Source organism: Condylura cristata, unplaced genomic scaffold, assembly GCF_000260355.1.
Source record: "Condylura cristata isolate star-nosed mole 26May11 unplaced genomic scaffold, ConCri1.0 scaffold00043, whole genome shotgun sequence".
Taxonomy (NCBI): domain Eukaryota; kingdom Metazoa; phylum Chordata; class Mammalia; order Eulipotyphla; family Talpidae; genus Condylura; species Condylura cristata.
The window spans coordinates 4,690,587-4,713,622 of NW_004567144.1; the positions used below are offsets into that span (position 1 = coordinate 4,690,587).

General features: G+C 40.4%; 1 protein-coding gene across 1 annotated transcript; it reads left to right on the forward strand.

The window, feature by feature from the left end:
• Positions 1–7,374: 7,374 nt before the first annotated feature.
• On the forward strand, positions 7,375–22,501 carry NONO (non-POU domain containing, octamer-binding). The gene is made up of 11 exons (XM_012733948.1): positions 7,375–7,466; positions 13,081–13,237; positions 14,222–14,415; positions 16,787–17,088; positions 17,692–17,787; positions 17,977–18,173; positions 18,494–18,578; positions 19,316–19,418; positions 19,957–19,996; positions 20,227–20,336; positions 21,493–22,501. Exons 2-11 carry the CDS (start codon positions 13,090–13,092, stop codon positions 21,625–21,627), a joined length of 1,410 nt encoding a protein of 469 aa, XP_012589402.1. The 5' UTR covers positions 7,375–7,466; positions 13,081–13,089; the 3' UTR covers positions 21,628–22,501.
• The last annotated feature ends 535 nt before the right edge of the window (positions 22,502–23,036 follow it).

Here is a 23,036-nt window from a genome sequence, read left to right on the forward strand (position 1 = left end):
ATCTGCCTGTTCTGCTCCCCACTCTGTCTCTGGTGAATCCTCTCATCGCCCCTGCACCTCTGGCCTATACCCAGTCCTGTATGAATAAATAAATCTTTTAAAAATTTTAAATAAATAAATTTATACCCTGCCTGTTATTTCTGCACATAACCATTGCTCTTTTTGACATACAACCTTCCAGTCATTTTCCTTCCATGCATTTTTTTTTTTTACAAAAGTGGTATTACCTTGTTCAATATGTTCCACAATATAATTGTAATGGCTGTATATTAGTCCATCATTTGGGTGCACCATGGTATATCTTGCTGATTATTATGGATGTCATTTTTTAAAAATAACAGACAAGGCTACACATAACTTGGTCAAATAAATGGAGGTATAGTATTTTGGAATTCAGGGATTTCCATGGATACAAATAGGTGCCTACTAATTCTAAATAAGCAGACATCTGGATGGGTAACTGAAAGAAGAGTTAAGTTGCAAATTATTTGGCAGTCATTTGATTAGAGTGAAGTTCACTTTTTAGAACAAATTTTGTAAACACATAACTTTTTACTGTTTTATAGCATTCTAAAGTACCCTAGAATAAAGAAAATATACTTGTGGAAACACTGGGAAAATACTACACTATGAACACCTCAAACAGTAGTGAACAGTTCTTACTCAACTATATCTGCAGCATCAAGCATAGTCCCTGGTAGACACTTAACAATGTGTATTGGATGGAACAAGTAAAGGAGGGAGAAAAGTCCTAATGACTCAAATTAGTCATATTTCTATAATAAAAGGCTTAAGGAAAGAGATAAGAATAAAACAAAAGAGGAGCAAAGGCAGGCAGGCAAAGATAAAAGATCTTCATCTTTATCTTTACAAAGAGGGGTAAGTGAAAAGGCACCTATTCTTCTTATCAGCAAGTCCGATGGTGCCAGTCTGACTTAGTGGTGTGACTCTGACTATAGTACACTGTATAACATTCTCTTTGTCCTGTCCAAACATCTCTCCCAAATTTGGGGGCAACTTAGTTCATTTTACCCCAACAGGAGGTCAACTGACTTCATGAAACACTTGCCATAGGGTCTGTGTGAGTACCAGGTCTCTATAGGACTTTCTGCTATGACACGGTCCCTTGGGAAACCAACTTTGTTAACAGTACTTTGTTGAGTTCCACTTCCTTTCTAAAGTAACAGTTTTTATTTATTTATTTGACCTATGCATACAAGAATTGGGGTACAGGCTAAAGGTGTGGGGGTGTGAAAGGGTTCACCAGAGACAGAGTGGAAACAGAACAGATGGATTGACTGAAATATACTGCTGAAGGGAGCAGCAGGTGACACAGGCCAGGTTTGCTGTGCCATGTGGGTAAGCTCCCTGGCTGCGGATCCAATTCATGCTGCAGTGGCTGTGGACAGCTTCATAGCACTGTGCTTGAACTTGTTGCTCCACCAGAGAGGGCCCCAAAGAAAGAGAGTTATTGAGATATAATTCATGTACTGTACAATTTGCCCATTTGAAGTGAATTGTTCCTTGGGTTTCAGTATATGTACAATCATTATCACAGTCAATTTTACATTTTCATCACTTTTTTTAAAAAAAGATTTATTTATTAGTGCATACAGAACTGGGGTACAGACTTAGTAGTGGCGAGAGGCTTCACCAGAGACAGAGTGGGGAACAGAACAGGCAGATCGACGAAGTACACTGCTGAGGGGAGCAGCGGGAGGGTCAGGAGAGGTCTGCCACACCATGTGGTCACCTCCAGGGCAGGCGGGAATCGAACTCATGTGGAAGTGGCTTTAGCTTCTTAGTGCTGTGCTTTAACCCACTGTGCCACCAGGGAGGGCCCATTTTCATCACTTTTAAAAGAAACCCTGTGCCCTTTAACAATCATCTCCCATCTCCCAACCCCTAGCCTTATATAAGATTTATTCTACTTTCTATCGCCAAAGAATCATTTACTCTGAACATTTCATGTGAATGGGATCATATAATATTGGTGTTTTTTCCTCAGCATGGTTTCAAGGCTTATCCATGTTGTAGCGTGCATCTAAACTTCATTCTTTTTATGACTTAATATTCCATTGCATGGTCATACCATATTTTGTATAACCATTCATCAGTTGATGTACCTCTTGGCTACAAAAGCAATTAGTATAATATAGCTGTTATTATAATAATGCTACAATAAATATTTGTATATACAAGTATTTCTGTGATCATGTTTTCAGTTTTCTTGGGTAGATATCTAGGAGTGGAATTTCTGGATCATGGTAACTTTATGTTTAATTGAGGAAATGTAAGCCTGTCCTCCTAAGTAGTTACACTATTTTATATTCACACCAGCAAAGTTCCAGTTTCTCCACATCGTTGCTAACACTTGTTATCTAATTAATCAAAGACCCTTTGTTTAGATCTTCTTGAATTTCTTTCAACAATATTTTTTTAATTTACAGAGCATAAATTGTATGTTTCTTTTATGAAATTTATTCTTAAGCACTTTATTCTTTTTGATGTTATTGTGAATGGAATTGTTTCTTAAAAAAAAAAAGATTTATTTATTTATGCATACAGAACTGGGATATAGGCCAGAGGTGCAGGGGTGGTGAGTGGATTCACCAGAGACAGAGTAGGTAGCAGAGCATGCAGACTGACAAAATACACTGCTAAAGGGAGAGTGGGCAAGGCAGGAGAGATGTGCCCCATCATGTGGGTCAGCTCTCTGGCGAGGGGATAGAACTTGTGCCGAGGTGGCTGTGGATAGTTTCGTAGTGCTGCGCTTTAACCCACTGAGCCACCAGGGAGGGCCCTGGAATTGCTTCTTAATTTCATTTTCAAATTGTTTTTGCAAGTGTACAGAAATATGACTGACTTTTTTATTAATTGATTTTTTATCCTGCAACACTTCTGAATTTGTTGATTGGTTCTCATTTTTTAAACTTTAAAAATATTTTCCACTAATTGTAGTGCATTCCTTAGGATTTTCTAGAAAATCATTTCTACACAGCACAGCAGGGGCAGGGGTGTTCAAAGAGTGCAGTTTTCTATATATTTTCTTCCATACTGCCTCAATGAGTTCTCTCCCAATAAATTACTAAGTACTTATATAAATAGGAAATATTGATCTAGAAAAAGTGAGTATCTGGTATATAAGACTTTGTCTTAAGAACTGCAAGTGGGCACCCCCTGTACTCAACATTGTACTATAGGTTCTAGTCAGAGTAATGAGCAAGAAAAAGAAATAAAAAGTATCCAAGATGGGAAGGAAAAGGTAAAACTATCTCTATTTGCAGATGAAATGATTTTCTATCTCTCAAAATCTTGCTTTAACAAACTTCTCTATTGCTCACTTGACTCTTCTCACCTTAACTCAACTTCATGAAAACTGCACTCTTTGAACACCCCTGCCCCTGCTGTGCTGTGTAGAAATGATTTTCTAGAAAATCCTCAGGAATGCACTATAATTAGTGGAAAATGTTTTTAAAGTTTAAAAAATGAGAACCAATCAACAAATTCAGAAGTGTTGCAAACAGAGATAGTTTTACCTTTTCCTTCCCATCTTGGATACTTTTTATTTCTTTTTCTTGCTCATTACTCTGACTAGAACCTATAGTACAATGTTGAGTACAGGGGGTGCCCACTTGTAGTTCTTAAGACAAAGTCTTATATACCAGATACTCACTTTTTCCAGATCAATATTTCCTATTTATATAAGTACTTAGTAATTTATTGGGAGAGAACTCACTCCAAGTTCAGTACCTTGAAGGTATTCATTTTTTTTTGAGGAGTAGTATTAAAAGTATATTATATGCTTGATAATGATAACTAGAAAAAAATTACCGCTCAAAATCTTGCTTCAACAGACTCCTCTCACCTTAACTCAACTTCATTAAGACTGTACTCATTGACAGCCCCTGCCGTGCTCTGCTTCCTTTATATGCTATCCTGGTTAGTGACACATCCAGTCAGACACCCAAACCAGAAACCTAGGAATTGTTCTGGTCTTCTACTCCTTATCCCCTACATTTAATTTGCTGTTAAGGCATCTTGACCCTACTTTTTGAATATTTGGATTTGGTTTTCTCTCTCTATCCCTACAACTACTACCTTAGTTTAGGTCTTCCTCCTCATTTTTACCTGAAATTATCTTTGTCTCTCTCAGTCTATATACACACATACGTGTACACATATGAACACACATATGTACACACATATTATATATGTGTGACAGATTTTAGTGGATCTCCAGCTTTAGTTCTCTTTCTCCTGTACAATTTTGGTCCCCTGCAGATGCCTAGTCCCACAGATAGTAGTGAGACCCACTTTGCAGTCAGCAGTAGCATCTCTGTGGATGAAGGAGAGTTTGCCAATATATTTGTGGCTGCCACCTCTGAAGGAATGCTCTGCTGGGTTTATGAGAAGCCCCCTCACAGTTTCTTTTTGCCTTGTACAAAGCAGGCAAGGCACAGCCAACCTTTAGGATAGGCTTGTTGATCAACCACAATGACCACAACTCTGTTGGCAGAGGAAATGACTTTGGGTCTTCTTGATCTCAAGGCTGGGCAGATAACAGTGGCATAGTTCCCCAATGCTCAGGTTTATTGAGGTAATCATTAGACTTCTCCTTCAGGCAGCACAAAATGGTGCCCTCAAGCATAGTGCCCACTAGCAGCCATTGCCAATGTTAAGCTGGATCTTTGTGAACCAGTACATGAACTGCCCTATGTGGATGCCCTCAGGGTTAATGAACAGCTCGCTCCATCAGCTTCTTAAATGGGTAGGCATCTGGAAAGAACAGCTTGGTACCCAGGCCGTGGGTGGTATGTTTTACGATGCCCTCAATGTAACTTAGCCACTTCTTGAAGTTCAACATGTACAGACATACTGCACCCTTACTGCGCTCACAACGCTGAGACTGCACCTTTCTTCTGCCCACGGATCACTAGCCCATGCAGCTGGTCTGTTGCCAAGCGTGTCCAAAAGAGGAGTTTTGGACTAAAGTATTTTTTTTTAAGATTTATTTATGCATACAGAGCTTGGATACAGGTGTGGTGAGAAGCTTCACTAGAGACACAGTGGGGAGCAGAACAGGCAGATCCATGAAAGTACACTGCTGAGGGGAGCATCCAGGAGACAAGAGAGGTCTGCCTCACCATGTGGCTCACCTCGGGCCAGGGATCAAGCTTGCACTGAAGAGGCTGTGGCTAGCTTGCAGTGCTGTGACCTAACCCATTGCACCAACGGGGAGGGCTCTAAAATATTTTTTAAAGTGAGAAAGTCATGGCTCAGGAAAGTATGTTTATGGTGTCCTACATGAATACCTACATGAATATAAATGTATAAACATTTTTGTTTTGCCTGGATAGTACATAGAAGATAGAAATGCAAGAAAGTGGTTATAATTGTTATAATCTCCATTCCCCCTGGAGAGTGGGAATGAGATTCAGGGATGAGTAGAGGAGGACTTTCCTCTTCAGGTTCTTAGATATTGTTTGATTCACAAACACACCCCTGTCAGCAGGTTGTAGTTTCATTTCTGTTTTTGTTTTTCATATAAAGGTATTTTATTTATTTTTAAATATTTATTTGTACATATAAGAACTGGCCAGAGATGTGGGGTGGGTTGTGTGTGAGAAGATTCACCAGAGACAGAGTGGAGAACACAACAAGCAGATTGATGGAAACACACTGCTCAGGGGAGCAGTGGGAAAGACAGTAGTGGTCTGCCGGGCCATATGGGTCAGTTGCCTGGCCTGTGATTGAACTCATGCTACAGTGGCTGCTGATAGCTTCATAGTGCTGTGTGTTAACCCCTTATACTACCAGGGAGGGCCCTAGAGGTGTTTTATTTATTCTCAAAGATAAGTTTGGGAATCATTGATTTAAATTAGTCCAATATGTTCGTTATCCAGTATGGCTGTCATTAGTCATATATTTAACAAATTGAAATGAAATAGAATTAAAATTCAGTGCCTCAGTCACACTAGTCATATTTCAAGCGCTCAAAGGTCACAAATGACAAGTACTACTGTACTGAAGAGAGAAGACACAGAACATTTCTATCACTACAGAAGATTCTATTGGACAGTGCAGGTCTAGATAACTGTCCTCACACTATGTGGTACCAGCTGAGATACCCTGAAATCCAGAGTGTGAATTAGTCAACTAGCCAGGAATTAGTTACAAACACCTATCAGTTGAGCCTTGTAAACCCTAATTAACCTCAGGACTATTAGGCATTCCGTGAAATGAAGGTGGATTACATGATTGGCTTAAGGAAGATAGAAGAAATCTGATCTGGACCCTCCCTGGTGGCGCAGAGGGGTTAATGCACAGTGCTGTAAACCAGCTGCAACTGCTTCTGAGGTGTCATCCAAGTTCAATCCCCTGTCACGGCAGCGGTGGTCCTCGTGGCGCAGCGTGGGCCTCATGGCGCAGCAGACCTCTCCTGTCTCGCCCACTGCTCCTCTCAGCAGTGTACTTCCAGTTCTGTATGTATAAATAAAACAAATCTTTAAAAAAAATCTGACCTAGAGGGCTACAATGTATCCATGGCAAATGATGACACCTGTTGAATCTCTCAGTAAACCTTAGAAACAATAGAGGCACTTGGAGTGCTGGGTTACTTGGTTACCAGGAAAATGTGGGTACTGTGTGTGATCACTGATACTAAGTACCAATGCCATTCTCCACCCCTCCACTCCCCTTTCTATTACCATAATCATAACTACATAACTATAACCATAGTGGTGACTATTTTCAGTTGAGCTTTATGAGTAGACCATGCAGCAGAAACAGCTAGAAACCTGATTAAGCGTGTGGTGTCAGAGTGCAAGTCCTAATGAGGAAGTATGAAAAAAGAAACATGGCGGGGCACTTTTTTCCAGGAGGAAAAAGGCTACATCTACTACACTGAATACAATGACATTGTTACTCTTACTTCTTGCACAGGCGCAGTGCAGGAATTCTTAGATCACGCCTACGCGCGCGCTTTCTCCTTTTCTCCCTCTCCACTTTCCTCGCTTTCCCTTTTCTCCCTATGCTTTCCCCCGCCCTCACATGGCCTTTCAGTCTTTCGGGTAGTAAGATTTTGTCTCTCCTTCCGACCCTCCATATCCTCCCCCCATCCAGTTGCCCCCTCCCCCTTTCCTTTTCCGTTGCAAGCGGAGTGCAACCTGTGCATGCGCATTAGATACAAAGCCTCCCTCTTTGTCCCCATCTGTCGTTCACACGAACTCGAATCTTTCGCGTTCGGTAGCCAATGGGATCCGAGAAATGGCGGAAAAATGATTCTGTCTCTGGAGATAAAACTTGATTGGCAGGTTAGATAACCAATCAAGAACGCCGCTCGGTTCCCCTTGGGAGGCACCGAGCTCCGCCGTCTCGTTTCCGGCGGTCGCGCGCTCTTTTCTCGGGACGGTAGAGGCCGTGTAGCGTCGCCGTTACTCTGAGGAGAGAACAGTAGGTGGAGGGTGAGTTTGGGGACGACTTGGTTCGTGTTTGAGAGGGGAGTGAGGTTTCTCGTGACAATCAGTGGCGGAAGGGGTTAGATTTGGAGAGAGGTTAGTCGTACGCTCCTTAGGCCCCTCGAGGCCTTGTCCCCATCGCCACTCGGCCTTCGCAGCCCACCCGCGGGGCCCATCGTTCCCAACTCGCCTTCTGCCTTCTCCTGGCTCGGGTTTCCCTTCCCGCCGGGTTTCTTTGTGCGAGTTCCCGTAGAATCGTAACCCTGTTAGTAAGTTCCCCGGCCCTTGCGCCGCCCTGGGCCTTGAGGGTGTGGGGTCTATTATCTGAGAGCCCTGAAGTCGCGGCAGGAGGAGGCGCTTTGTCGGACGCTCCTCCTCTTAGCCTCGTGAGGCCATTAATTCAGAAGGAGAAAGCGGCCCCTGCGAGCGATGTTTCTTTGTCAAAACTCTTGAGCTGCGAAGTTCATCAGCTAGTCCAGACCCCGCCGCTTTCCTAATCAGGCTTCTGGGTGCGTTTTAAAAAAGTCTGGCTGCCCAGCTGCGCGACACTTTTATAAGTGAAACTTAATTTTGTTGATTTCTATCCGGTATTTTCCACTTGGAGAAATTGCTGTCGTAAGCTGACACCTTCTTTGTGTTCTTAACTGAGAAGTCGAGGTTAGAGAGGACTGGAAGGCTCTTTACATCTTAAATTGAAGTTGAGGTCGATGCGGGGGGCCAGTCTGCCAGATAAAATACAGGACTCCCAGATAAATTGGAATTCAACAGACACGAATTTTCTAGTGTATATTCCATGGGACTTGTTCTGAAAAGTCATTCATTTTATTTGAAATTCTAATTTAGCTGTAGGGTATTTTTATTTGATCTACCTGGCAACTCTTAGTGGGACAGGCACTGGCTAGATATATATTGTCTTGGCCAACTTCCTTATTATTAAGTGAAACGTTCTCAGGAGCTAAGAAAAGGGCCATACCATGTCAGTGCAGTCAGTAGATTTTAGGGTGGCCCATATCCAGACAGCCATCTGGGTCTGGTAGATTTTTACCAGATTCTCCCCCACCCCACACACATTTTTTCCGCTTAGAAAGTGGTGGTTTCTCCTGAAAATTGAGGGAACATTTGTTTAGGTTTCAAAAAAGTGTGATGCAGCATTTGTATCTAACATAGTGCTGAATAGCCACAGTCTCTCTATGTCAAAAATACATATTCTCTCCAGAAAGACTTCCTTCAGACAAATAAGTAGAAATCCCTGCTGATGATCTTCAGGCTTTTTTCGATTCCTAAAGCTCAGTGGTTGGGAGGGGGGAGCAGTAAATTTCTTAGAAGATAATGTCAGCACATATTGCAAAGTTATATTGGTAGGTGATGTGAGCAGTGTTTATTGTACTTGCTACTTTGTGGGCACTGTTTCAGGTGATTGATACAGTACTATGTAGTGTTCAGCATTGAATTCCTCCTTGAAAAATAAACTGAAAGATTAGCATTATGGGGACATTTATCCAAAAACCACAAAGGTAGACAATTTGGTTATAAAAATGACATTTGCTAGAAGCTTGAAGACAAAAGGTAGGATGTAATTGATGACATTTGCCTATGTAGAGTAGGGTTTGTGGTTTCCAGCAGGAACAAATGACTGCTCTGCCTGTGATCTCATCTCATCCTTAAAATAGCCAGACCTGTGAGGCAGATATAGTTGTTTACATATTGCAGATGAGGAAACTGAGGTTGCAGGGTGAGTTGATCACTAATTATGAGCTTTAAAGTTAACCAAACCTGACTTCTCTCCTTGTTCTATCACTCTTAATGACCTTGAATGGACAAAGTGCTTCTCTAGGCATCACTTATTCAGAAGAATAATAGTTATAAGCACTAAATAGATAAAGCAGACTTCACAAGAGACTAGCATGTAATGTTAGTAACTGCGTGGTATTATCATCTTAACCTACCTACCAAGCTACACTTTAAAACCAACATAACTTCCTTAAGTAAACTTAAATGGTTTAGAATATCCTACTGCTTTATTCTTAAGGAGGTAGATCATTTTTACAAAGTTATAAAATGACATTTTTGAACCAGATTGGTGAGGTGTAAGATTCATGAAGGATGAAGCCACTGACTCCTAAATTAAAGAGGTTCCCCAGATTCTAGCTAGAGGTAAGACAGTAAGAAGGCCTATATGGGAAGAGAAGTGGCTGTGAAGATAATTCTCGTGCCCACCTACTACATCCCCAGTTGTTGCTGGAGAAGACCTTTACATGTTTTATTTTTATTTCTATACCTTTTGAAAAATAATGGTTTGATTTCTTGAAGGGGGCATTTAACCCATTTACTATAAAATTGCTACACCAGGGGTAGGGAAGGGGTCCAGTGGAACATGGAGGGGGAGCACGGGTTCTTGGAGTACTGGTGGCAGGCAGGGTGTGAAAGTATGCATTTATAGAGGTTTTAACCTATAAGCCCTGTAGTACAAAGATTTAAGTCTACTCTACCTCCTTAAACATATTTTGAGAGAATAAAACTGCTACATGACATTTTAGTTACAGCTTTTTGAAAAAGCAATGTACTATGTGGGGTGAGTTACATAGATTGAACTGTTTTTAAGGAAATAGAAAGCTATAAGCAATACAACATTTACTGCAGCATAGTAAGAAAGCTGGAGGCAACCTAAAAGTCTTATAGGAGTGAATAGTTTAGTAAATTAAGAGTACATCCAGGTGGATTTGATGGCTGCATTTAAAGATGAAATCTTGCCATTTGTGACAATGTGGATGGAACTGGAGGGAATTATGTTGAGCAACATAAATCAGAAGGAGAACAAATACTGGATGGCTTCACTCATGTGGAGTCTGAAGAAACAAAACAAGGGAACAGACAAACTAAGCCAAAATAAATCCTAGAAATATGATTGCAGAATTGAAGCTACAAGGGGTATAGTATGAGATAGTGGACTATAGTGGAGAGTTATAGGTGTTTTCGTGGTGGGTATGGTGTGGTAACATACATGGGATGAGGGTTAAACCTGTACCCCTAAATAAAAAACAGTATTGTAAACTAACGTTAACTTGATGAAGAAATTGTGGTTGTGCTGACAATATAAAAGTGAGGAAAAGTTGACTACAATTGTGCGTTATGGTTGTAATTTTTTAAATGATGATGTATGTTTTGGAAGGTAAATAAACAAAAATGGAAGTTATTGGAGGAACATTTACCCATGTGCCCATAGGTTTAGATGAGCATAGAATATAATGGTGAAAAGTTGAAAACAAAGCAAGTGTCCAACACAATAGGGGCTTGGTTGAACACTGAATACTGTGTCCATTAATAATGTGGATTTAGTGAAGTGAAAATTGCTCATATATAAAAGGCAGCTCACAAAATACTTTTTATAGTATCTCGTTTGTAGTACATATAAATACATAAATCAGTGACTGAAAAGGTATACCAATTCAACAGTGCCTGAATAGCTCTGAATCTTCGTTTTTGTTTTTAATATAAAAGATATATTTTAGGGCCTTCCCTGGTGTTGCCACCAATTAAAGTGTAGCACTATGAAGTTAGCCACAGCTGCTTCTGCACAAGTTCTATCCCCGACCTCTCTCCGTACTGCTCCCCTCAGCAGTGTACTTAATCAGTCTGCCTGTTCTGCTCCCCACTCTGTCTCTGGTGAATTATCTCACACCCCTGCACTTCTGGCCTATACCCGAGTCTGTATGCATAAATAATAAATCTTTTTAAAGAAAAAAAAAGATATATTGGCCCTCCCTGGTGGCACAGCAGGTTGGAGCACTGCACTGTGAAGTTAAGCCAAGGTGTGTCCACTTGAGTGAGTACGATCCCCACCCCGGAGGTGGTCCACAAGGCTCAGCAGACCTCTCCTGACCTGCTTGCTGCTCCCCTCAGCAGTATATTTTGCCTGTTCTGCTCCCCACTCTGTCTCTGGTGAATCCTCTTATTACCCCTGCACCTCTGGCTGTACCCCATTTCTGTATGCATAAATAAATAAAATCTTTAAAAAAAAAAAAGACCACTGCCTCTTCTATAAGTCAGTGTTGTGACTTCACTCTAAAAAAAAATGTAGACAACCTATTGTGGAAAAGTAAAATTGATGAAATGATTATAAATGAGAAAATTCAAGTCCCATGAAGCTTACCTCACAGTTCTGTTCAAAATGACAATCTTCCCCCTCCATTCCCTATCCACTTTTAAACACCTCCACGTCATTTTTATTTTCCTGTTGCACTTACCACTTTCTGACCACTTTCTGTTATATAATTTGTTATGATATTGTCTCATTAGAAGGAAATGGACTTTGCTGTATCCTAAGCTCCTAGAATATGCCTATCAAACAGTAGTCATTCAGTGAATATTCATTGGATTAGTGAAAAAAATAAGGTCTTCATAATTTTTGATGGTATATAACATTTCATTGTGTAGATGTACAAGAGTTTATTAAAACTACAAATCCAGTTTGAATATTTAAGTTTTTATTTGTTACCATAAAGGCCATTACAGTGAATATATAGTTTTTTAAATTTCAAAGCTATTTTTTAGAAGTATTAACTCCTGAGTTAAAGAATATAAACTTTTAAAATTTCTAATAGAATTTTACTGATTTGGGAATATACACATCTTAATAATTCTTGTTACTGTCTTGGGAAACAACTTTTGTATGCAGAATTTGATGTTGCATTGATTTTTTTTTTGTTTTTTTTGGTTGGATATGGTATAAAATGTATTAGGAATTTTTATACTCATTAAAACATTGTAGCTATCTATATGCCCATCCAAAATCAATAGTTAACAAGTTTGTCACATTTTCTTCATATGAGGAGTAGTTTTTCTCTATTTTACAGGGATTGTGTTAATACAGTAGTCATAATAGGTCCTTTTCTACATCTTTCCTTTAGCTAAATTCTGACTTATCTGGCTTTAAGATTGGTTTTGCCCTTTTTATTTCATTTAATGGAAACTGCTTGGATGAGGAAGATGCCCCTCAGCTTATTAACTGAATCAGTTAAAATTCCATTTTAAAATCAACAACTTGTGAGTTCATTCTGGATTATACCGGGAATTTTTTTGTTATCTTTTAATTTTAGGTTGATTTTTAAATGACAAGATTTAACAGTTATGTGTTCATCTTGTATTTGCTACTTTTATTGCTTTGGTAGTCATTTAAATTTTTTTTTGTTGTGATTAATAACAATATTTACCAAGTGCTTACTATATGCCAGTACTGGACTAGTGTTTTCACATATTTATTAATCCTTACAGCTACCTTGAAAGGTGGGTATTTTTATTACCCCCCTTCATAGTAGTTTAGGAAACCAATGCATAAGTAATTTCTCTAATTCCACAACCTATACTTTTACTGCTTTTCATTCCTCAGTTCTTAGTATAGGCTAGGACAAGCAAGGTGCCAGAGAAGAACAAGATTTAGTCCTTATCCTGTGATAACTAGAATCTATTTCAATCGTTATTTAATATGATATGGTCAATTTTAATTTAGTAAAATAGCCAGTTGTCTGGATCTGGCAAATGTCAGGCTTATAAAGGTGATTAATGACAAATTATTGGCAGGTGACTCATGAATGTATTTGACCGTCTATACATTTTCTTGTAGGGTACAAAAATGCAGAGCAATAAAACCTTTAACTTGGAGAAACAAAACCATACTCCAAGGAAGCATCATCAACATCACCACCAGCAGCACCACCAGCAGCAACAGCAGCAGCCACCGCCACCAATACCTGCAAATGGGCAGCAAGCCAGCAGCCAAAGTGAGTACATGCTAGATAATGCCATAGAAATAGGTTCCCCCTTGGGAATGGTTTCTTGGTTTTTAGATTAGTCTCCGGGGCTTATATATAAAGGACTAGGCTTTAGTGACACATCTTTGTTCTTTTCCCTATTTACCTTTTAATATTTCTTACAACAGTAAAGGGTTGATTCTAAGAAACCAAGGAGCAGATGTGTAGGAAAGCAGTTAAGTATAGGTTGTTGGCACGTACTACTGCTAAACAGATAGGTGTGTGTTTTAATCTCAGAACTTGATTTTTAGAGGTAATCATCAGGTGACTGGTAGTTAGAGAATAAAGAACAACAAGTCTATGGCTTAATGGAGAAAAAGTCTGTTAGTAAGTATTTACACACCTAGCCTGGTTCTATACTCTTTTTCATCAGAGTAAAAGAACTTTAAGGGTATGTTCCCAGTGACTCAGTAAGCTTTTAGCACACATAGTCTTCTAAGACTAGAACCAACCTCAGTCCTCTCTTTCCAGGGTTTTGTTTTGTTTTGTTTTAAGAATGCTCTTTCCCAATTCATATATTTTCATTCTATTACTTCACAAACTTAAAAGAATGGGAACTATTAAGATTATGAACACTGGTGAGAAATTGAAAAATTGGGGTAATTATGTTTTAAATTAAAAGATCTGATGGCTCTGACAGAGCTCCTGAATTTACTTTATTTTCTCTTTGGCCAATATTTCCTGTTTTGTCTTTTTTCTTTCTCTGACTCAGTCCAGGCTGGCTCCTGGCCCATAGTAGAGCTGTTGAGAAGTCTCCCCAAATCTCTACATACTGCTTTGACATTCTAAGGTGCAATTTACTGATAAGTGGCAAGTATATAGGTTGCATTGGGAAATGGTATTTGACTTCTACAGTAATTAAGCTGCCTAATTGAGCAGCAGTAGTAGCTCTTTGAGAATGTGACTGTAATTCTCTTTCCATTATCTTTTGGGTGACTGTGTGTCTTTTCTCAGATGAAGGTTTGACTATTGACCTGAAGAATTTTAGGAAACCAGGAGAGAAGACCTTCACCCAACGTAGCCGACTCTTTGTGGGCAATCTTCCTCCTGACATCACTGAGGAGGAAATGAGGAAGCTGTTTGAGAAATATGGGAAGGCGGGCGAAGTCTTTATTCATAAGGATAAGGGCTTTGGCTTTATTCGCTTGGTGAGCAACGGGCAAAGGTGGGGAAACTGGGGAATGGTGGAAAATAAAGTGGTGCAAATAATTCTCACTGTAAAAAGTCTGTGGTTGTAGTTGGTGAGAAAGGACCAACAAATTTAGATTCTTTAAATTTCTCATGGATTTAAGGGAAATCAGTTTATTCACTTGGGGTACTGGGACTTAAAGTGTGCCCCCCAAAAAGGCTTAAAGAGCTTTTTTGTCTTATCTAATTTCAAATGTATAAAAGTAGATGGAATGCTATAATAAATTTACAATTACTCATTGTCCAATTTCATGATTTTTAGTTCATCGTTATTCTTAGTTTTTTTTGGGGGGGGGGATGAAAAGTTCATTTTAGTAAGAATCAAGATTTGTATGATTTATTTCCCAAGCCTTTAAACATTTATTAAGATTCTTCAGAACTGTGGGGGTTAGTTTTACTTGTATTAGGGTTTTTGTTTTGTTTTTAGGTTTCATTGTATAAAAATACACATATGATTTATTATGGGGTGCCCTCCCTGGTGGCACAACAGGTTAAGATGCAACACTGCAAGCCAGCTGCAGCTGCTTCAGTGCAAATCCAATCCCCCGCCCTGGAAGTGACCCGTGTGGCACAGCAGACCTCTCCTGTTTCACCCACTGCTCCCCTCAGCAGTGTACTTCGTCAGGCTGTCTGTTCTGCTCCCAACTCTGTCTCTGTTGAATCATCTTGCTGCCCCTGCACCTCTGGCCTGTACCCTAATATGTATACATAAATAAATAAATGTTTAAACAAAAGATTTATCATGGGCTCTCCCTGGTGGCACAACAGGTTTAAAGCACAGCACTTTGAAGCTAGCCATAGCCGCTTCAGCACAACTATTGCTGGCCAGGAGGGTGACCTACATGGCACGGCAGACCTCTCCTGTCTTTCCTGTTGCTTCCCTCAGCAGTGTACTTTTGTCAATCTACTTGTTCTGCTCCCTGCTTTGTCTCTGGTGAATTCTCTCACCCCCTCACATCTCTGGCTTGTACCCCAGTTCTGTATGCATAAATCATTTTAGCCATTTTTTTTAAGTGGCACTTATAAAATGTGATTTAGGAAATCTTTTTTTATTTGTATTTAAAAATACATTGCAGGCCCTCCCTGGTGGCACAGTGGGTTAAAGCACAGCACTGAGAAGCTAAAGCCACTTCCGCATGAGTTCAATTCCCGCCTGCCCCAGAGGTGACCACATGGCGTGGCAGACCTCTCCTGACCCGCCCGCTGCTCCCCTCAGCAGTGTACTTTGATCTGCCTGTTCTGCTCCCCACTGCCTGATGAAGCCTCTCGCCACCCCTGAGCCTCTGGCCTGTACCCCAGTTCTATATGCACAAATAAATCTTAAAAAAAATACATTGCAAATTCTGCATATGCCCATGATCAAGATTATTTCAATGCACATTATTTAAATTTTGATGACATGGCTTTTTTCTGACAAAGTCCTTTTTCAAGGTGAACACCCAAACAGGGAAATGCCTATAGATTTTCAGTGGCTCGGCTGCCAACAATGATGTATATTGCTTCTTTGCTGATGACGATGGATGATAAATGGGGGTGCACATTTATATGATTATCTACATATGAGGGTTGTGTGGCAGCAAGATCACTGGATGTGATGGTCAGAACTAGCTTCTATTCCAGATCTGTCACTAACTCGAAACTATATAGGCAGTCATTTTCCTGGGGCTCAAATTGCTTTTTAATAATTTGAAGGGAAAAATCAAGATGTGCTTATAATGAGGCATTGTGGAGGGAATAATTGTAACTAGCTAAAATTAAATTTTAAAAAATTTGTTTATTTATGCATAGAAGAACTGGGGTATAGACCAGAGGTGTGGTGGGTGAGAGGATTCAACAGAGACAGTGGGGAACAAAACAGGCAGATTGACTGAAATACACTGCTGAGGGGATCAGTAGGTGGATCTGGAGAGTTCTGCTGGACTGTGGGTTAGTTCCCTGGCTGGGCATGCTGCAGTGGCTGCAATAGCTTTACAGTGCTGTTCTATAACCCATTGCGCCACCAGGGAGGGCCCTGCTAAAATTAAAATATTATGGCTAAAATATATGTATTGCAAGGATAGGTTTTAGGTTGGTCATTGTTTAGATGACCTGTACCACTTGGGAGAATAAATCTATGATACTGATGACCATGTCAGTGATACTAGCTTTGAGATTTCCAATTAAGATTTCAATTGAAATATATAATTCCAGTTCTATCCATGTTTCTTTGCTTGTTGCAAAGGGCTTTCTGAGACATCTTGCCATTGAACTATATTTTATTTGAGACTGTTGGTGGCTGCATGGGTGGAGTTCTTGAAACTGAGTTAGTCTAAACTTTTCTTTAATTCCTAGGAAACGCGAACCCTAGCAGAGATTGCCAAAGTGGAACTGGACAACATGCCACTCCGTGGAAAGCAGCTGCGTGTTCGCTTTGCTTGCCATAGTGCATCCCTCACGGTTCGAAACCTTCCTCAGTATGTGTCCAATGAGCTGCTAGAGGAAGCCTTTTCTGTGTTTGGTCAGGTGGAGAGGGCTGTAGTCATTGTGGATGATCGAGGAAGGCCCTCAGGAAAAGGCATTGTTGAATTCTCAGGGAAACCAGCTGCTCGAAAAGCTCTGGACAGATGCAGTGAAGGCTCCTTCCTGCTAACCACGTAAGTAAGGGGTTACTTTCAAAAACATATTTTTGATTATGGATTTCCTTCTTTGGTCCTAGGGGTTAATCTTTAGGGACCATGTTCTTGTGTTCATTTAAAGAATTTTGATAACTTCTCAGCTTTCTATTAAGGTTTTTTTATGTTATCTTGAATTAATGGAGATGGGAGAACTAAGAAATTTCCAATCTTTGTTTAGGTTATCATTTAATCAGTGTTAAATCTCCCCTTAATTGGAAGTTTCAGAACTTTGAAAAGTCTTTTTTGTTTGTTTGTTTGTTTTGGTGTATGTAACATCTCTATTAGTATTTGCCCTAAGTCATTTTGTGGCATTTGGTAGTCTATCTACCTACTTTGAATATCTCTTTTTTAAGGCTGTTTTAAGAGATCTAAAGCCTGGCTCCATCCTTGCTCTCAATCCCAGATCCTATATAATGCCATAAAAGGATTTGGTTGCCTGGGGCTGGATGTATAAAACCCTATAGAAATAGTTTAATTGTCCAATTCTGACCAGTAACTAGTTTATATTTCTGCCAGAAGCAGATACAGAAAAGAATCCTGGTATAGGTATGATTTGATTAACACTTTTATTTTTCTCCCCAGATTTCCGAGGCCTGTGACTGTGGAGCCTATGGACCAGTTAGATGATGAAGAGGGACTTCCAGAGAAGCTGGTTATAAAGAACCAGCAATTTCATAAGTATGTGGTCCTGACAGATTTCCTGTTCAGTGTTTGCCTATTCCTAAGGAATCCTGTAAAGGGATGTGTAAAAGAATTAGGTCTTTGTTATGTGTTCACTGGCAGCCATTATCTTGGCCCTGAGAAGAAATGCAATGCTTAGTTGAGGGACCTTAGACAAAATTGTTAACCCAGGAACTTTGTCAATAGGGAACGAGAGCAGCCACCCAGATTTGCACAGCCTGGCTCCTTTGAGTATGAGTATGCCATGCGCTGGAAGGCACTCATTGAAATGGAGAAACAGCAGCAGGACCAAGTGGACCGCAACATCAAGGAAGCTCGTGAGAAGCTAGAGATGGAAATGGAGGCTGCTCGCCATGAGCACCAGGTCATGCTAATGAGGCAGGGTGAGTATGGGACCTATAAGTCTTACAACTAAAAGATCAGAATAATTCTTAAAGTTTCTTTGTATCAATCAAGAGAGGCCTCAGTTTATTTTGGTTCTGAAATATTTTGTTTATTTTGGTAATCAAATGAGCTTGAAGATAATAACAGAATACTGGATTCTAAGGAGAAAGAAATAATAGGTTTGACTTCATTTGTGGAGTATGGATAACTTAGATGGCCAACCAAGGTTTTTATATCCACTTTGCTTTCTGGATCTCTAGGGAGAACTATTGATCTTTATGAGGAATGGAGGATACTTTTATTCATTTGGTTTCTCTAGATTTGATGAGGCGTCAAGAGGAACTTCGAAGGATGGAAGAACTGCATAATCAAGAAGTGCAAAAACGAAAGCAGTTAGAGCTCAGGTAACTTTTTCTCTGAACTTTTTTTCTCTCACAACTCTAAACAGTTATGTCTCACTCTTGCTTCTGACCACCATGCTACCTGATGGTGGTCTTCATGAAACTTTTGGTATATATGTAGTATGTAAATATATTGCCATGTATTTCTTGATTGCCTCTAAAGTCCTACCTTTGTTTGGGTTGGGGGGGGGGTTTAGATTTGAGGGGTTAACTGAGGCTACCTTAAAGAAAAAGTAGCTGAGTGCTGGTCCCATGAGATACCTTTGAGAAAGGAAAACTTTTTTCCCCTGATAGACACATTTGGTTGCTTTTGTGCGTGTGGTGTGTGTGTGTGTGTAAAATAGTTTGATTTTACATCGTTTTGTGCCCTTTTTCCATCTCAGCTGCAATCTCTTTGGACTTGCCCATCACCAGTTCACCTGTGTGCCATCACCATAGTCTGGTGTACCCCCCCCCATTTTTGATCCCATTCTCCACTCCACCCCCACAACATGTCTCTAGTATCTAGTTGTTTATCATTATTGTTTTTCCCCCCGGTCCTTTATGCTCCTGCTATGAGTGAAACCATCTGGTATTTTTCTTTTTTTTTTCTGACTGTGTTGCTTTTAGGGCTAGGCACACTTAACAGTGAGTTTCCTGGAGAGCTATGGTCATTTTCAGTAAGATTTCCTTGACTGAGTCCCCTATAACTTGCTCAGGTTCTGGAATGTCTCTGCTTACTTTGTTTTGACTCTTTCTAGGCAGGAGGAGGAGCGTAGGCGCCGTGAAGAAGAGATGCGGAGACAGCAGGAAGAAATGATGCGGCGACAGCAGGAAGGATTCAAGGGAACCTTCCCTGATGCGGTATATCTCCCATGTGTCCATGATGTACTAGGCCAGTGATGACATGACAGGCCCACTGTGAATTGTTTACTCAGACTATAGAATATGTACCAGTTCATGATGAATTTTTCTAATCTATGAAACTCCCTGTAAAAAGAATTTAAAAAGGTAATGTTTGCAGGGTCATTCTTCTTACCTTAAAGGCAATTCAGGATGAAAAGCTGGGACCATTATATGCTATTTAGAGACAGTACCTGCAGTTAAGTCATACAGCAGCCTCAGGATTGTACAGGCTGGAACAAGAAATCAGTTCTTTCTCCCTGTTCCTTTCCCAGCTCCTATTCCTAATAGGAGGCCTTGACTTTGTGTTCTGGTGGCTATGACCTGAATTCAACTGAACAATTATCAAGGAGCTGTTGGTGTGTTCCTCTGTGAGGTTTTAGCATTCTTGGGATGTGTTACTATTATCCATTTTCTTTAGTGTGTGATCCTCCATGGGTTGTGGTAGAGTGCAGTACTGTTTTGAGTTGTCTTGAGTGGCTTTTGTTTTGTTTTTCAGAGAGAGCAGGAGATACGGATGGGCCAGATGGCTATGGGAGGTAAGGATTTAGGAGGTTAACAGCTTTGATTTCCTTTTTTGATCTCATTTCTGGTCACTACTTAAGTTTGATTTAAAGGGTTGACATTTCCAGGAACAATATTTTGGGGGAGGAGTATGACACATTTTAGCCCAGAGGTCTAGTTGAGTGTGTTTTTGTTTGTTTGTTTTTGTTTTTTTTCCAGAAGGAAATGAAAGATTTCTTGTACTGATCATATTACTTTGCTTTAGGTGCTATGGGCATAAACAACAGAGGTGCCATGCCCCCTGCACCTGTGCCAGCTGGTACCCCTGCTCCACCAGGACCTGCTGCTATGATGCCAGATGGAACCTTGGGATTGGTAATAAAATACAGGGCCTTAGAGTAAATGTTGACTGGAGGAGAAAGAGCTTTGTTTTTACAGTTCCTAGACCTGCCATACTTTTGCTACAGATTTATTAGATTTATTAGAATACACCAAATGTAACCTTAAGATCTTTGTTTTTGAGCAGTCAGTCTCCGACTCTACTTTATCTACGAATCTATATGGCTGGCCAGTCAGATTGACTTTTTAGTTGCTATCCTGGATGAATTGGTTCTTTTTGAGAGGGAAGCAGTGAAGGTTAAGTATTATCACATAAGGGGCCTCCCTGGTGGCATAAGGAGTTAAATTTCAATACATGAAGCTATTTATTGGCAGCCACTATAGCACGAGTTTGATCCCCAGCCAGGGAGCTGACCCACATGGTGCAGCAGACCTCTCCTGTCTTGCCTGCTGCTCCGTTTGGCACTGTATTTCAGTCATTCCACCTGTTCTGTTCTCTGGTGAATCCTCTCCCCCCACTCCCCAGCTCTTGTATGCATGAATAAATCTTTTATTTTTTTTTAAAGTATTGTCACATAAAACACGGCTGTTTGTACAATTCTGAGTTGGATTTCGTTCTAATTGGAGAGGCATAAGATTGCTGAAGAGTAGTGGCCTACCCTTGTCCACCTACCAAATTCAAGAAACAAGGAATTAACTAAAACTTGTTTTCCCTAGGAATTTAGTATATAATAATGTTTGGCAAATAGAAATACAGATAAAAAGTTACATACATCCTAGCAGGAGTATAATGGACCAGGCGAGAAAATAACAAAAATAATGAACAACCATATACCAGAGACATTTTGTGGGGGTGGAGTGGGGAATGGGATCAAAAATGGGGGGGGGGGGAATGCATGGGATTATGGTGATGGCACACGGGTGACTTGATGATGGGAAACCTGCGGGGATTACAATTGAGATGGGAAAAAAAATGTACAAAATGATGTAAAAATAAACTAAAAAAAAAAGTTACCATGCATCCATAGTTCAGGCAACCTTCCTTTCAGGTATATCCGCTAGAGTTCTAAACAGGCTTAGTCACCTCTAATGTCAAGGTTCTTAAATAGTTGGGTGGAAATGGATTCCAAAAAAGGGATTGCAGAAGGACATCCATTCTATTGTAACACTGTTCTCTCTTTATCTCTTTAAGACTCCACCAACAACTGAACGCTTTGGCCAGGCTGCTACCATGGAAGGAATTGGAGCGATTGGTGGAACCCCTCCCGCATTCAATCGAGCAGCTCCTGGGGCTGAATTTGCTCCAAACAAACGTCGCCGATACTAATAAAATTGCAGTGTCTAGTTTCCCAAAACCCTTAAAGAAAAGGACCCTTTTTGGACTAGCCAGAATTCTACCCTGGAAAAGTGTTAGGGATTCCTCCCAATAGTTAGGATTTCCCTGCCTGTACTACTCTAGGGAGTATGCTGGAGGCAGAGGGCAAGGGAGGGGTGATAATTAACAAGTAAGTTCTGTGTGGTACATTGTTTAACTAATCAGTTCTGTGTGGTGCATTCCTAAAGTCTCATGTGATTGTTGAGAGCCTAGGGGGAACATGACAAAATGGATCCAGTTAGAGCCCCAGTAATCTCTATCATTCCATGCTTTGTCCATCCTGTTTTATTTGCTTTCTCATTCTTATACCCTCCAACCCCCAAGACACTGCCACATATACCACAGAAACCAAACATCCCCCAATGACCTTAGCCCCATTGCTCCATTCACTCCCAGGTGGGAATTCAGGCAAATGTCCACAGAGGTCACAGATAACATGCATACGGTTCTGTTATACCCCATATATTACCCCCTTTGTGTCCTAAGGAAGACATTTTCTCTTAGAGATTTTCATTTTAGCATATCTGAAAAGAAATCTTGTGTTAACTTGCCTCCATCTTTTTCTTGGGTAAGGACAGCCTGGAAATTGCCCTTCTGTGTCTATAATGTTGCTGATCACAGCTTTTCTTGATAGGCTTAGTACAATCTTGGAACAGGGTTGCTGTATGTTGAAGGTCAGACAGTAGCTCTTAGCCTTGCCTATCTTAGGTAGTTAGGCTGTGCATTTTTATTGGTGTACCATGTTTGATTTGTCCCTGATATCTTTGGAGTTTTTCTGAGATGGAGCAGTAATGCAGCATCACCTTATTAAAATACATTTTAAGCCTTTTAATTTTCTGTGCTATTTTTGAAGGGGAAGGGAGGGAGGTGGGGGAAATCTCAAATGATCACTGGGCTTTATGAAAATGATCCTTTATGACCTTTTAATTAAAGTATTAAACATCCATGAGGCCAACATGGAGAGGTCAGAGGCATAGAGGGACTGAAGTAGTTGGCAAAGATCAGTACTACTGACAATAGAATTAATGAGGATGGCAGTCAAGAAGCCTGTTTTGGAAGAGGAAAAATGGTCTGGAGAAAATTGGGTACCCTCATTGAGCTGGGGGTGGGGTCAGTCTCAACATTTTCTGAGCAGCTGCTGGTACGTCAGAGGCTTGGAATTGGCATGGTAAATTTAAAACTGTCTCAGTGGTGGTTAGCTGACCTCATCCAAGTTCCAATTCCTACTCTGACTGATCCCTTTTTCCTGAGCCTCAGAGCTAAAGAGCCTCCTGTGTTCTTTCCTATTGGCTGGGAAGACCAATTGAAGTTCCCTTGCCCATGTTAGGAGGTGTACGCCTCCTGAACTAAAGATAGAAACA